Source organism: Vombatus ursinus, unplaced genomic scaffold, assembly GCF_900497805.2.
Source record: "Vombatus ursinus unplaced genomic scaffold, bare-nosed wombat genome assembly UNPS02014798.1, whole genome shotgun sequence".
Taxonomy (NCBI): domain Eukaryota; kingdom Metazoa; phylum Chordata; class Mammalia; order Diprotodontia; family Vombatidae; genus Vombatus; species Vombatus ursinus.
Genome location: NW_020954576.1, coordinates 75366435 through 75383069, shown reverse-complemented (window position 1 = coordinate 75383069; position 16635 = coordinate 75366435). Strand labels below are relative to the sequence as shown.

Below are 16635 nucleotides of genomic sequence, written 5' to 3'. Positions count from 1 at the left end.
GAAAACCAGAGTTCAAATTTTGCCTCAGAAACTAAGAGACTTTCAGTGAGTCACTTTCTTTCAGGTCTTATAAAATGGGGATAATAACAATATCTGTCACACAGGGCTGTTGTGGGAACCAAATAGAAGAATCTATGTAACCTATACAAATCTTAGTTATGATTACTTGTTTCCCCATCCTACCTAGCTAGCACAGCACCTAGTACACGGAAGTACTTAATACTTGTTGATTGGGTGATGTTTCAGAATGGTTACAATGTCCATTTTAAATAGGGAAGACAAAGGTGAAGTAGTGAGAACAGTGACCTGGGAGTCAGTTCAGGAAGCATCTATTAAGCAACTACTATGTAACAGGCTCTGGGCTAGGTGCTGGGAAACCAAACAAAAGAGTCCCTTCCCTCGAGGAGCTTACATTTAATTCTGGGGAAACAACACAAACATAGAGAATTAAATGTAAAATATATACAAAAAGTTTTCTAGGGGTAGGGGAGATCAGAGTTCTTAAATTCTTAAGGTTTATTTAGTTAGGAAGTAGAGAAACAGGTTTAAAGTAGACAGTTTGTTAACAGAACACAGTGAGATGGGATTGGCATAGAGAGGGATGAGGGAGGACAGGAGTGGCAGCCATACAGTCTGCAACCAGAATCACAGGAAGCCTGAGTGCAGCTACAGGGCAGGAGAGTGACATGAGCTTCATGGTCAGAAGCTCTAGTCCTGCTTCTAGAAACCTGTGCTCTGGGCTGTGTGACCCTGGGCAAATCATTTCACCTCAGGTACTTCACAGAGCTGCTATTAGTTAAAGTGTTTTGGTTAAATACGATCAAATGTAAACTATTTATTATTGCCAACCTTGAGGCAGTGCAAGAGAGGAAAAGCAATGGCGGAAAATGGAAGAAGTGGAGTTAGGTGGCTCAATGAAGTTTTTTCTCCAAGACTTAATTAACCAACTGGTAGGGAAGGAGTCTAATGGAAGCTACTGAAAAAACTGTCTACCTCTCATGAATACTAGCAAAACGATGACTGATGTCTTGTGACTTTATTTCAAACATACTTGCAATTTAGTTAATAAAAAAAATTAGAAAGATCTTTATTTCTTAGAAAAGGAGAAAATTCTTATCTAGTAACATAAATAATTTTAAAGCGAAGACTAAATTTATGTAGAACTAATACTATCACAAAGACAAAGACTAAGCTAATCTCTGATACTGGGCAATGAAAATTAAAAAAAGATGACTTATGAATAGACTGCAGCAAGATTATCCCAACAAAACTTTAAGTCAGTCCAGATCACAATAGTTGGAGACAAAAGACTAAATAAACCTTGAGAACTTAAGAACTTTGACTAATGCAATGACTAACTACGATTCTACCAAGACTGATGATGAAGCCTATTTACTGAGTACTCATCTACTTACTGAGAGGTGATACACTCAAGATGCAAAATAAAACACATTTTTTGAAATGGCTGAAGTGGGAATGTTTTGCTAGGCTATGCATTTGTTATAAAAGCTTTGTTTTTTCCTCCCTGCAATGGGGGTAAGGAGGCTGGTAAGAGGGACATGGGGTAAGGTAGTCCAGCCCTCTCCTTGGCTTAAAAAAAAAAGAAAGAAGAGGATCACTAAGCATTAAAAAAAATGCTGAGAAAAAAACAAAGGGAGGCCAGCATCACAAACAAGCAAGACAGCTTTCAAAGTGACATGTTTAATTTATTATAGTTTAAAAAAGCAAGCTGTACATAATTAAAGACCTGCAATTTCACATACAATCTTCTTTATCTTTTCTACTGTTTAGATGAAAATACTTGCTGTATTTGGTGTATGCTAAGTTTGGGATTTAAAGACCAAGTGAGTTCAAGTCTTGGCCAGATGTGCTCACCAGTAGAGCACAGCAAAAAAATCAAGTTGCCTCCCAGGTTCTATCCCTTTGAAAATGCTGAAGTGGTTACTGGAGCCCAGCTTTAGACTACAGCAGTTACAATCTTGTACAAAGACCTCCAACAAGTTGGGGAGCAGCATGGTGTCATCAGAAAGAGCCAAGGGACTATGAGCAGAAGCCATGGATTTTAGCTCTGGCCCTTTATGACCTGAAGTAAATTGTTCAGCTGTTTCGGTTCTCAGGTCTCCATGATTTGTCAAACAAATGTCAATGTTGGGCTAACTTATTTCTAAGGCTCTCTTTTCCAGTTTTTTATTCCACAGATAAAATGTTAAAGAGGATTCTTACTAAGGCATATGAATTCTGAATGCATGGGTGATATCTAACATATTACTGCACATATATATTCCCTTTGTATAAGAGGAAAGGAGAACCCATGGTGGCCTACAACATAATTGTTAATTTTATACAGCTTGAAAAGGAACTTAATTATACAACATCCTTCCAATTAGATGTCTGCTTGAGATGTAATCTGGAACAGCGGATATAGGGCTGCACTTGGCAGTCAGGTGACCTGGGTTCAAGTCCTACCTTAGCTACTTACTAGCTGTGTGATCATAGGCAAATCACTTATCTTTCAAAGCCTTAGTTTCCTCATATGTAAAATGTTAAATGTGAGAAATTATTCTCTCTTCAAAAACACAAAAGATCAAGCAGCAACATACCACACTGAACCTGTAAAACAGATAGATAATTTCAGATCCGGTGCTAATCAAGGAAATTGTGAACTATCTGACTAAAAATCTGAAGGCGAGATAGCTAAATGATGATTCATCTAAATTCTATGAACCATATGGAATGATATTGTGGGTGTTGCAATTTATTTCACTATCCCTTGAAGACTATGGATAGAGTACAAGAAGACAATGAGCAATGACTCTTCCTGTCACCAGTGAAGCAGTTTGATAAGCTAGGAATAACATTTTAAAAGTGAAATTTCAAAATTATCTTAGATGCAAGCAACAGTGAGGTGGCAAATGTCTTGGCAGAGAAAGAATGGACTAAGTAGAGAATACAGAAGAGGCATCAAAAGTGCTCTGTATTAGGAGTGGTTCAAAGAATGATAGATTTAGACCTAGAAAGGTCACAGAGGCCACTGAATCCTCTCATTTTATATAGATGAGGAACTAAGGCTGGGAGAGGTCAAGTACTTGACCAAGGTCAAGTGGAGCTGGAAATTCAAATTCCAACACATTTACGGACTTCAAATCCAGCATGTTTTCCATTTTACCTTAAAGTACCTCTCCTTAAACTGTAACTAAGTAGTTCAGTCCTGTAAGAATTTGTTTGTTCTTACTTCGGGAACATAAGCACTAATTATTATTAATCAGGCTCCCAGCAACTACTTCTCCCCTTCTGTGCAATCCAGCTTATTTTAGGGAGCATTTTTTAACAATTCAGCCAGTTGTGGGGAAAGCCTGTAGAGAGTGTATACAATGTGGGCTGAAAGGATGTTTCCTTTCGAGAAGCAACCCCAGCATGACTTTTTGCATCCTGGATTGCAATGAAACTGTAAGGTTAGACAAGGGCAGGTATAAGCTTGCACAAAACAGGTATTCAATAAATATTTGCTGATTTGGGGGATTTCACTGTTTTGGGGGAACACAAAAAGACCAGACTGAGGGAGGCAGCATAGTAGAAAGGGCACTGAACCAAGTTAGGAGGCCATGTCATGATCTCTAGTCTGCTATTAATTATTTGTGTGATCTTAAGCAAATCACATAAATTCCGTTATGTTGTCTTTTACATAAAATAAACAGATCAGAAAAATAAAACAGTAAAGTAAGATGTACTTAATGAAACAAGAAACAAATACTAAATAGCATTGTCTATTTGGAAGCCCTTTTGGATACAATTTCATTTACCTCTGATAAAGCTGAAGAAAAGTGATTGCAGTTTTTATGCATCAAATGATAAGCATTGCCTCTGTACTCTTTCCCCAATTCTTCTACAATCTTTTCTAAATCATTTTCTAGGAAGTCAGTGCTTCCCAAAACAACAGCTTCTCTAAAACAAAAGGAAAAAATATAAGTACATAGTATTTAGGTATTTATAGGCTTGTTTTTATAAACTGGTAGTCTTAGAATACTTTGATCAATATAAGAAAAGGAACTATTAATAAAAATAAGACAACCAGAAAAATAAGATTTCTTCACCATTCTAATTTTTTTAGATCTGGATTTAACATACATTAAGGCAAAGTACATTAATTCTAACTTGTACAAATGCAAAATAAATATTTCCTTTTTCTATCTCAATAGCCATTTTATTGTTAGTCCTAGATCCATCCCAGTGATATTTATGCTAAGTTAAGAAACCAAATGTTTCTGATGAACCCTACTTAACATTACTCTCACAGCTATTTTAATAAGTGTTTCATTATTAGGCACCAGATCTATACAGGTGGTAGCTATAGTAGATAAGGAAATCAAACAAAATCTTGATTAACTACTCTCGTGATTAGGAGGTTGATTTTATTATCTCTGCAGTAATGTATTTAATTTATTTACAATTGTTCTGGCAAAGACATGCAACTGCTAAACTTAATAAAATATCAAAAAATTCAAAGTAGAAATTACGAAAAAGAATTAGGCTATACCCTCAATATATTATTCTCTGGAAAGCAGAATCTGAATTAAGACAGATCCAATTGGGTATCAAAGGGAAGTTTAGCAGCTATGAGGTTGTCTTGCTGAGACAGTTTATTCCACACTATGAATTTAGGACAGCATTACAGTGCTCTGCCATCAAGATAGCTCACATTGGTATTTAGGCTTAGTGCAAAAGAACTGAAAATCTATTACTCTACACTTTTATTGCTTTAAACCTTCATTTCATCAAGTTTCATTACCACTGATTTAAATTATTTTACTCTTTGAATATAATATATTGAGTTTTAGATATAAATCTTATTTAGAAGCTGAAAAATAATCACTCAGGTTTTCAAAGCTTTTAAGATAGATTAGGTCTAAAAGTATACACAACAAATTTTAGTTTATTATAGTCACTTAATATAAACACATCATCTCACCAATGGATTTCAATATGTCTAATTAATTATGCTAAATTCCTATATTGCTTCCCTTTCACTAGGAAAAAAGGAAAACTTTCAACATTGGTAACTTGCACTGAAATGTTGACAAAAAAAAGTTAAGGTGGAAAATAATTATAAAAAAAATCATGTTTGATATCCTTTAGTTTTCAGAAAAGTACCAAAGGTTACATAAAAACTAGTAATTTAAAAACAGGCAGAGTAATGTTTAAAAGCTAAACATAAGTACTAAATAATAAAGCTTGAATTATTTCAATCACTCTGGCTCAATTTCATCTCTATGCAATAATATCAACTAATTTACAAAGCGTACAAACAAGTAAAAATAGTATTAAAGAAGCACTAGAAGTAACTAAGCTTACAGGGATGTGTTTTTAAATTGTTTGCAAATAAGATAAGCTCTGGCAGCTATGTATGACAATGTAATAAAATTATCCTCCCTACTTACTTAAATTTAAATGTTTCTCCTAGTTCAGAAGCATTTCCTGGGGAAATTTCAAATATTCCAGAAAAGGGGTAAGGATGACCACCATAAGCAAATTCTGAAAAGAGAAAACTCATGATTTTTAGTATTTTTCACAAAGTTAAAATTTAAGCCAACCAGGTTGCTGAATCTTTTTTTACTGACTTGTATTAAATTATTAAATGCACAGAAGATGTGATGCAGAGGATCTGAGAATATGAAAATGAAAGCATCTCAAATTCTTTTGTTGTTAATTGTTCTAGTCATGGAAGACTGAGTTGAATGAATACTCAATGGTGAATGTAGCTATTTTTATTAATGCTTCCCCCTCCCCCAGCTATTAAAGGGCTATAGCTACTCATGTTTATGGGACAGAAACTCTGTTGGCAGGCATTTCTATAGCTCAGCCAAAGTATTCTTTCAGATTCAATGAACTTTCATCCAGCATAATAACAGAGAGAAGAACTCCATACAAGGAAGACCTAACGAAATTCCAGCCTCATTTCTAGTCTCTCTCTTAGATATTACAATGTGACCTTGGGCAGGACATTTGATTTCCAAAGTAACTTTTAAGTGACAAGGTGAGGCTAACATAGTTTTTAAAATTTCATATAACAAGGAATGACAGATAGCAAAAACAGTTCACAGGACCAGAGATTTAGACCTGGGAGGGACTCAGACATAACTTCATTCAATCTCCTCAAAGTAACAGGTGAGGAAGCTGAGTCCCTGAAAGAAAATGACTTACCCAAGGGCACAAAGGTAATAAGTAGCAATATGGGGATATGAATATAGGTCATCCTTTAACTCTAAAATCCAATGCTCTTTCCACTAAACCATGCTATTGCTAAATTTAACTTTTAGCTCTCCGTACATTTTGTGGTCCCTTTTCCAGAGACACAAGGTATTTAAGGTTCTGTTTTAGTTGTTCAATTCCTCTTTCGAGAAGTGTTTGACATTAAAATGTGGTCTGGTGCTGAAAATTTTAAGTTCAACAATTTACTACCACAAACGTTGCTAGTAACAAAACACCGAAAATTTGGAGGCTTAAATTCTCACTAGACAGTAGTGAAGAAAGTAGCAATAATTAGGTACCTCTGCCTTCCTTTCTTTTCAGAATGAAGGGGATCTCACTAATAACCATAACTTAGACAAAAGCCAAATCAAATCAAAGTCATTAGTGGACAACAAAACCATCATCAGCTATGTCTAAAGGCACTGATATCTTTTGCAAAAACCTCATATTTTTTGAGGATTGCGAGAGGGAGGCAGTCTATTAAGTAAAAAGAAGCTTAAAGAATGGTCTTCAATAAACTATACCTCACACCCTAAAACCCAGAACAGGGATTAATGAATAGTGATGAGGAATAATGGGATAGAAACAAAGCATTCTGAAATCACAAAGAAAGATATAAATGTGAGTCTTTAATAATGATGCTAATACATATGCAAATGACACTATTTTATACTCATATTTTGTACCTTATATGCAGTCATTATGGGTAACCCTGGGTAACACTGAATAAATTACAATAGTTCCACTTGAAGTCAAAGGCAGAAGTACCCAAAGTGAAATATGCATCATAAAGTTACAATTCAAAACCAAATATAACTTTCAATTAAGAGGCATATGACATTTTAATGATACACTTAGCACTGAACAATGCAATGAACTAAGTCTGCTTAGTAATATTTACATTCAAAATCATTGATAACATGATGTAAAAATATAATCTTTCAGTTACTCTCAAGTCCTCATCACAACTTTTTATTCATTCATTCTTATTTATGTTACCTCTTATTAATCTGATATATACTTAACAGAGAGGTAGCATGGCATTGATGGATGAACGGTCAAGAAGACTCCAGTTTAAGCCCTATTTCTAACACATAATAGCTTAATCGCTCAGTGCCCCAGACAGCTAATGTCATTAAGGTTCTGAATTAACTTTACTGATAGAGGGAATATGCACACCAGCATAAAATGACAGGTCGAGACTTTCAAAAAGATGACAACAGAAAACTTTGGCTAAAGGAATGGATATTCTATCACAATTATATTGCTCAGGTGATTTCCACTCCCTTCTGCCCAAAGAACTAAGGCCTGTTGGAAAGGTTAATTAACAAGCTTGGCGAATGAATGTTCAGGGGTTTTTTGGTTCATTTTCTGAAGCAGAAGCTATAACAACAATTGTTTAATAAGGATACACCCAAAATCTCAACTCATGAAGCTCCTTAAGAATCACATATCTTTATAAAGTAGATTTAAAGATACTATATATACATACCTCTACCATACACTTCTATTCCTGAATGGAAAACTCCAATTCCAATGGATGAGGTGTATTCATTCATCCAGTACTGAAGAGGGAAAAAAAATCCCATCATAATCATTTAATTTTTGATCAAAGGCAACTCAATGCTTCATTAGCAAAAGACACTTATTTATAAATTCATGCCAATTCCTTTTTCATGGAGCAAAAGGACACATAGTTTAATAAAAAGTAACATTAGAAAAAGTTGTAGAACCTTCATTTTAGTAGACTAATTCTATAATCAAGAGAAATAAAAATGAGACAGAAGGGCACAAAACTGTCATGCAAGATCATCTGTTTTGTGTTTGAGCAAACAAAAATAATTTACATTTATTTCTCACAGGTATGAACTCAGAAGTTTACTTTAAGGTTTTAGTATTTATAAATGCTCAATTAATACTCAGTTTTTCCTGTCTATTAAAATGGGCATTTTTGATCTCAGAACTGATAAGAAAAACTAGAACTACAGTTTGCAGTCATTTCTTATTATAATTGTCTACAGATAAATCATTCCACTTTCTTGTTTGTCTTCAAAAAATACCATTTAGCTAAATTTAATATAGTTTAACACTGGGGAAAAGCATTACCTAGATAATATTTTAGTGTTGAGGAAAAAAATCACTATTTTAAATGGAAGAGACTTTTAAGCAAACATAATCAGGCAGACACACAGGATGAGTTAACATTAGACATTTATAAAATGTCCAGTATAAAATGTGCTTATAAGCACAATGCCTGGCACATGTTAAGTGCTTAATAAATATGCTTGTTGTTGATGCTTGTTGACAATGTTAGAATAGAGAGGCTACTACTGTAATTCATATTATAAAATGAGAGCACAAATCAATAACCAATCTAAACTATGATATTTGCTGTCATTTTTGTAAATTTGAGGTTTGCAAGACATTCCTATTCTAGGGAAACATTCTAGATAAGGGGTATGTATAGAATTATGTGAGCAAAGGTACAGAGATAGAGACAATAAAAATATATTTGAGGGACTTAGAACCGTTTGGGCATCTCAAGGTCTGTATTGGGACTGAAGACTGGAGGTATGCCTCAAGCAACTTGCAAGGGCTTTATTTACTTTGTACACTGAGAAGCCCCTGAGCAAGGGAATGAGATGACCAAAGTGAGTTTTTACATCAGTCTGGCAACTATGTGTAAGATGGATTAGAAAAGAGAATTACAGGCAAGATGAGTGAAGACTCTATTACATGAAATAGCATGAATTAAGAAATTGGCTATAGGAATGTAAAAGAATGGACATGGCAGGTTACTGTAAGGAATAAATGGGGCTTGGTGACTAATTGGAAACTCTGAAGAAGACAAGAGTGATCAGAGAGGTAAGACAAGTATCAGAATCAGTTAGTTTTGCAGAAGCCAAAAGGAGAATTTGGAGAAGAAGGATGGATAATCTACATAGCAAAGACTGCAGAAATAAAACAGAATGAGGACTGAGAAAGGGACCTGAACTTGGTGATTAGTTGTTAAACTATAAAAAGGCAGCTGCAGTAGCAATAAAGATAGAATCCTATCCAAAAATAACATTTTTTTTTTACCAGAATCACTATAAACAATATACTCAATCAGAGCAAGATTTAAAGAACTGCAAGTACATCAGTATACCTTACAGCGTCACTGATTGATAACCCAATGCTTTTCTTACTTATGATGTCTCACTTTTTTAGTGGGGAAAAAAACTCCTAACCATCGAAGAGTTGTAATCATTGTTACTCGTACCTAAGAAAGAATATGCTCATTGTCAGCTTGAGTCTGCATTCCAAACTTCAAAAAAAACATTTTTTGGGAAATTTACATACAATAAAAAATTTTAAGGAAAAAAATGCTGCCACAGTATTTTTCATAAAACAATTTCACACAATTAATTTTCTTAGGTAATATTTTATTCAAGTAAAACCAAGAACTTAATACAATTTAAAAAAAATTAACATACATAAACATACAATAAAGTGATATTTATTAAAATAGATATTTCAATAATATTGAAATAGCTATTTATTGAAAATTCCTTATCCATTCATATTTAGAAATACCTAGGTCTTTAAAATGATAACTGCTTTTGGAGACTAATCAAGTGGTCATTACTTTCTTCCACCTAATTGCAACATATTAAATTTTTTTTATAAATTTGTTGTCTATAGCTCTAGCTTTTTCATAAATGCAGTAAATATATCTTCCTGGATTGGAGTATGAATTTGAGGACTCTGCACTAACTCTAAGTACTCAGTTTAAAATATATATATATATTTTATCCAATTACATGTAAAAATAATTTTTTACATTTTTCTTTTTCTTTTTTTTTTTAAAGTTTTGAGTTCCAAATTCTATTCTTCCCTCCCTCCCTAATTTGAGATGGTAAGCAATCTGATATAGGTTATATAGGTACAATCATATGAAATATTTCCATATTAGTCATTTTGTGGAAGAAAACTCAAACTAAAAACAATAAAGAAAGAAAGCAAAAAATAGTATGCTTCTGGTTTCTTTTCAAATGCCATCAGCTTTTTCTCCAGAGGTGGATAGCATTTTTCATCATGAATCCCTTGGGACTGTCTTGGACCACTATATTGCTGAGAATAGCTAAATCATTCACAGTTGCTCACTGTACCAATATTGCTGTTACTGTGTACAATGTTCTTCCAGTTTTCCTCATTTCACTCTGCATCAGTTCATGTAAGTCTTTCCAGGTTTTTCTGAAATCATCCTGCTTATCATTTCTTACAGCACAGTAATATTCTATTATACTCATATACCACAACTTGTTCAGCCATTCCCTAATTAATGGGCATCCCCTTAATTTCCAATTCTTAGCCAGCTGCTATAAGATGAGCTGTTATAAATACTTTTGTACAAAGAGGTTCTTTCCCCCTTTTTCTGATCTCTTTGGGATACAGACCTAGTAGTGGTATTGCTGGATTAAAGGGTATGCACATTTTTTATAGCCCTTTGAGCATAGTTCCAAATTACTCTCCAGAATTGTTGGAGTTCACAACTCCACTTAACAACGTATTAGTGTCCTAGTTTTCCCATATCCTCTCCAACATTTATCATTTTCCTTTTTCGTCATATGAGCCAATCTGACAGATGTGAGGAGGTACCTCACAGTTGTTTTAATTTGCATTTCTCTAGTCAGTGATTTAGAACATCTTTTCATATGACCATAGATAGCTTTCATTTGTCTGAAAACTGCCCATTCATATTCTTTGACAAGTACTCAGTTTTTCTAAAACTAACAACCACATTAACCAGTCTTTGGAGAAACCTTGTTATTAAAATGAATTTGCTTCATTTTTGCTAATATCACTTAGAAAAATGTTTTTAGCTCAAAGACCCTTTAAAGTTCTTTGGCACAGGAAAGCAATTGTGTTACAAAATAATATACAAATAACTTATGCTCTGATCCTATATTATCACAATTGTTCAAAGAGCTTTCCCTTTTAAAGGGCCTTAAAAATAAATTTGATCACTTATCCCAATGCAAAAAATTGTTTGTAGTTTCTCACTTATATTTCTCCAAACAATTTTCTATGAACATGCCCAAATTGCATAAGAGGCCAAATTAAGTGTTTACAGAACTTCCATCAATATTGACTGGGCTTTAGCAGTGTGGAGCCCAATATAATTCCTTCTTAAAAAAATTGATTATATCAAAATGTGGCACTGTTACCAATAGATTTTCAAAAGAAATAAATCTTGGGGCAGCCAGGTGGTGCAGTGGATAGAGCACTGGCCCTGAAGTCAGGAGGACCTGAGTTCAAATCCAGTCTCAGACCAAGCACTTGACACTTACTAGCCATGTGACCCTGGGCAAGTCACTTAGCCCCAATTGCCTAACCAAAAAAGAAAAAAAAAATCTTTTGTGAAGTAAGTTTTAACACCATATCATACACCTGTAACTAAGAGACAGCTTTAACTACAACTGTTGCTTTATTCACTTACAAGGACAACAAAGTTTTTATTTATTATAGGGATCTAATTTTTCAAACTGTCATTTAAATTTATTAGATTTCATGCTATATGTAGCTAAAAGCAAACATCTTTCTTTCCTCCCCTTCAATAGCAGTACTTGTGGATCCCAATGATAAATAAATATATTGGATCATATTTTCTGTATGGGGTCCCCACCTAGCTCAGGCTGGATATAGAGGCTACTGATGGGCTCAATTTCATTACTAAACTGCATGGGAGTTTTGACTTGTTCTGAACTTGGTCAATTTGCTGCCTGTAACCTGATGGCTTCCTTTCCCAGGGGCTTACCATATTATTGCCAAACTTAATGAAGACACCAAACTCTTATAGACTACTGCAGTTCAAATCTTGAGCTCAAGAGATCTACCTACCTAAGCTGCCATGGTACGTGAGTTTACAGGTCTTGACCACCATACCTGCTGGGATCAAACTCATTTACCCAGCATTCAATGCCCAACAGAATCTGATTACTTTAACATTGCAGCCTTTCTATATTACAATCCTTCATATACTCTGTTCTTTGGCCAAACTGGACTTTCATCCTTCAAATGTTTCCTGGATTTTCCTACCTTGTGCCTTTGGTCTCATCCTGTTCCCAATGCCTAAAATATTTTCTTTCCTTTAAAGTTCAATTCAGATACCACTATACCTTGAGGGGATGGTAGAGTCAGGTGATTTTTTTTTTAATAGGATGGGGTATATCTGAGCACTTTATAGGCAACAGGGAAAGAATAAGCAGATATGGACAATGAAAATGACAGAGATGGAATGATCCAGGAGGCAAATTCCTAGAAAAGACAGGAGGAGATGGGATTGAGAGTCTTGGCAAAGACTTCCTCTTCCTCAGCCAAGGAGAGGATGGGTAAAAATTCAGAAGGGTTTTATAGGATGGCATAGAAAAGAAGAGAATCCAATTGATGGCCTCTACTTTCACAAGAGAGTTAGGAGGTAGGGCATCTGCTGAGAGGATTATCTTGGGAGGTGTCAGGGTTTGAGGGGAAGAAAAGTTTTAGAACAACTGCTGAGGGAAGTGGGAGAGCCAATCAAAGAAGTCTAAAGATAAAGTTTTTACTATATAGTTGTAAAGGCCAGTTGAAATCAGATAACATGAATTTGTTGTGGCATGGTGACAGGATTTCCTCACGCTGCTTTAGTAGCATGGGAACAGGAAGGAAGATGTATGGTGGATGTGATTCAGATTATAAAATCAGAATGGTGTGAATGGTAGTAGGACAAAGGACTAAAAAAGAATCACATATAGTTGAACAGGGTTCACACTGAAGAAAATAAAGTAAGGCAGGGATAATGGTCTAGGATTAGCAATGGATAGAGAATGGTTAGGATGGAGACTAACTTAAAGTGTAATAAGAGTGAGGCAGATGGAGAGAGAAAGAACAGGATGCATGAGATTGTGTAATGGGGAAGAATGGGAAAATTTGAGTTCAAAATTATTGAAGTGACAGTTATGAGTGATAAAATCTATGGTATGACTATCTCTTAGTAGCTGAGGTAGTTAGATACTATTTGATAACACAGTGACTATATTTTGAATGCCCATAAGAGCTTAACTACTCAGATCTTATATCACATTTTCATTTACTTCTCACACATGACTGGGTGATGAGCAGACATTTTATCTCACTGCAAGGATTAGAAAACTGAGGCCCAGAGAAATTAAGGGGCTTGGTGGCACAGGGAACTTAAAGATATACTGAAGTAGGTCAAGACTAAGTATCTAGCTCGAGATCCAGGCAGGATTATTTCAGTGTGAGCTATACCATGTATAAGAATATTTTAGGGTGGAACCTAATATGAACAAGAACAATTTGGGGCTTGAAATATACTCATAGATCTCATAAATCCTGATCTGGGGAGATGAATGGGCATTGGATACTCAAGTGATAAAGGAAGGGCACTGGGCAAAACAGGAGAAATTATTTCTAAATGAAAAACTGCTTTATGTTTTAGAGGAGTAACCTCATAGAATACTCAATTCAAATCACAGAATATCTGGATTCTATTGAAAACAATTTGGGAAATGATTCTCTCTGCCTGTCAGAGGGTAGATTTGGCTAGTGGGGGCAGAGAATTTGAAAAAGATCTAACTCTTGCCTGCTTATAACATAATAGTAGGAAGACTCAGTTGCCTTCATAAACTCTCCTTTCCTATGCTGTCTCCAGGTAAAGCCCAAGAGTACTCAAAAATAAAACCAAATAATGTTGTGATACTGACCTATCTAAAAAGGCTTTTAACATTCATTTAACAAAATTAAAAGATTTAAAACAAAAATGAAAATTTTTTTCTCAAATGCAGTATAAATTCTCAAAATTATATATACATATACATAAAACTGTAAGATTGCCTATTCATTTTAAGCATAAAACACAATTACAACAGATTATCCTTTATGGAACAGATATATTCTAGCAAATCTGGTTACAAACTACATTTCTATGAAGTGAAACTTGTTTTTCCAACATAAGATCAAGAAATCTGTTGCCGTGGAAAAACAAAAAAAATTCCAAGAGTGAATTTTGGGCAAGAAAAAAGAGTTTAAGGAGCTAGCACGCTGAGAATTCTAAGATGAGTAACGCTTTGATGGCACTTTCCTGACTTCATGATCTTCATGATGATAGCATTTTCTAACTTTTCCTTGGATCACAGGAATTTCTCTCATGCTCCTTAGAAGTTAGCTACTAAACAGAATGTGTCTACAAAAGTTGCTAGTAGGTGCTGCAATGAAAATCACATACCCAAACCTGAAAAATTCCTTAAATTCAAGGCTTCAGGAAGTTGCGTGGATTGAGCATTGCATTCAGGAGTCTTGAATATGAGTTTAAATTTGGCCTCAGATACTTAATTAGCTTTGTGACTCTGGATAAATCATTTGTCCTGTCTCAATTTCCTCATCTGGAAAATGGGGATAAGTACACCTATTTCCCAGGGTTGTTGTGAGGATAAAATAATATATGTAAAGCGTTTTGTAAACCTTAAAGTGCTATACAAGTGCCAGCTAGCTGGAACTTACTGTGATGGAATTTGACCTATATAACTGGACCCTTATAATGTTTCCAGAGGATTACTGAGGTACTAGAATAAAAAATGAATATTTAATAGCTTTGCAAGAGGGTAGTGTTACCTCCATCCTAGAGATGGAAAGTTGGACAGGGTCAACTGATTTTTCTTAAGACTACAAGAAACAAAGTTGAAATTTTTAGGAACAGGATTTCCACATTACTGCTATCCATCCTCCTAGGAAGTATTAAAAATAGGACCAAGTCTACAAAAATTGTCTATTTTAAAAGTCACATTCATTATTCTGTGCCACTAAGAAATTTAAATTATCATGCTAATGTAGCTCATTGCTAGAATGTCATAATATATTCATCAATTCTCTACTTTTCATACTTTCCAGAAAGGCCCCCAATATTTGAAAAGTGGTGGTGGTTTTTTTTTTTTTGGCTAAATTAATGTTTACTAAACTATCTCTATCAGAAAGCTATGAATATAAAGTCCAAGTAAAAGACTAGTCAAGTCCCACTAACTCCTACAGGAGCACACTGTCCTAATTTGCAAACACAGATCTAAGCTGTTCTATAAATATCTCACATCTTTCAAAGATAATCTCCCTGCCAGATACACTGCAATATGCACTTTGCAAATAAGAAACACAATGAACCACCTTCTTTACTGCCTACAAAACCCCAAACTATGGCATTATGAAAAAAATATATTTGCTATTAGCTAGGAAAGATGGTAGAAGAATAAAAAAAATTTTTTTATTTCTGTAGGATTGACATTATGGCAGAACTATAAGTGAAATAAAGTTAGCAAGTCATCTAAAAAATACTTGTTACATTTTGCTACTTGGTACCATGCTAACTAAAAAGAAACTTAAAGTAGCCGCAGCAAAATCTAAATCTTCATATAAGAGTAATTTTTATATATAGGTAGGTATGTATGTATATATAGTTGTTATATTTCAAGTGTTACATTTTACTACCTTGTACTCATGCTAAGTAAAAAAGAACTTTAAAACAGCAGCAGCACCAAAATCTAAATCTTCTTATAAGAGTAAGGGATGGCACTGGTTTCCAGACCTTCTCCAAACTTTTTAATTGGGTTTACTCATAATTAAAATGTGTATTTCTAGCTGCTATAGCTGTCCCTGAAATTGTGTAGCTGACGCCAAAGAATGGACAAAAGACCGATTGGCTTAGTGTAATCTTATCAACACAAACTGGAAAACAACTCAAATTACATGTTCTCTCTGATGGGGTCAGTGTCACCTTTATATACTAATTATAGCATACTACTTAAGAATTTTTAGAAATCAGATTGTCAGAAAGATAGAACTGTATATCTCTTCAGTATCATCTCTTTTGAACAAAACACCTATTATTCCACTTCCCCTAAAAAAACCTATGACCAAAAAACATGAAGGGAAAAAAGAAGTCTTCCCAGGGAAAAGCAATCACACAGACATGTCCTCTAACTATAAACTTAATTCCTTTTAGGGCTGCCTGTGCAGTGACTCCTGAATATTATTATTAGACCATGAGTCTCTGTGGCGCAATCTTTCCAAATTGAACTGGCTGCCTCCAGACTTCACCAGCTTAATTCAAGGTCAGGATATTAATAATGACCTAACTACACAGATAAGATGGAAGCAGTACATGCTACAAAATTTAGAGGATTGAAAAAAAATTCAGCAGACACTAGGACTAAATGTCTCTTACGATCCCAGTTGCAAAATTCCATAGTGATAGTGGCTTGGTGCCATTAGTTATTCTTGTTGAAACCCCATCACTTTATATTACTACGGTCATCATCCAATTACTGTTAATGCCTCTGTTTCTCAAACTGATAGATTTTT

At 34.6% G+C, this 16635-nt stretch overlaps 1 protein-coding gene across 1 annotated transcript in view; it reads right to left on the bottom strand.

Annotated features, from left to right (window-relative positions):
- LOC114049380 (deubiquitinase DESI2) overlaps positions 1-16635 on the bottom strand; it is a 45012-nt gene that overhangs the window by 4936 nt on the left and 23441 nt on the right. Inside the window, exons 2-4 of the mRNA XM_027870653.1 lie at positions 7739-7811; positions 5436-5529; positions 3801-3942 (exon numbers count right to left, since the gene is read on the bottom strand). Of these exons, the coding sequence (XP_027726454.1) occupies positions 3801-3942; positions 5436-5529; positions 7739-7811 (309 nt within the window). The remainder of the gene's footprint in view (positions 1-3800; positions 3943-5435; positions 5530-7738; positions 7812-16635) is intronic.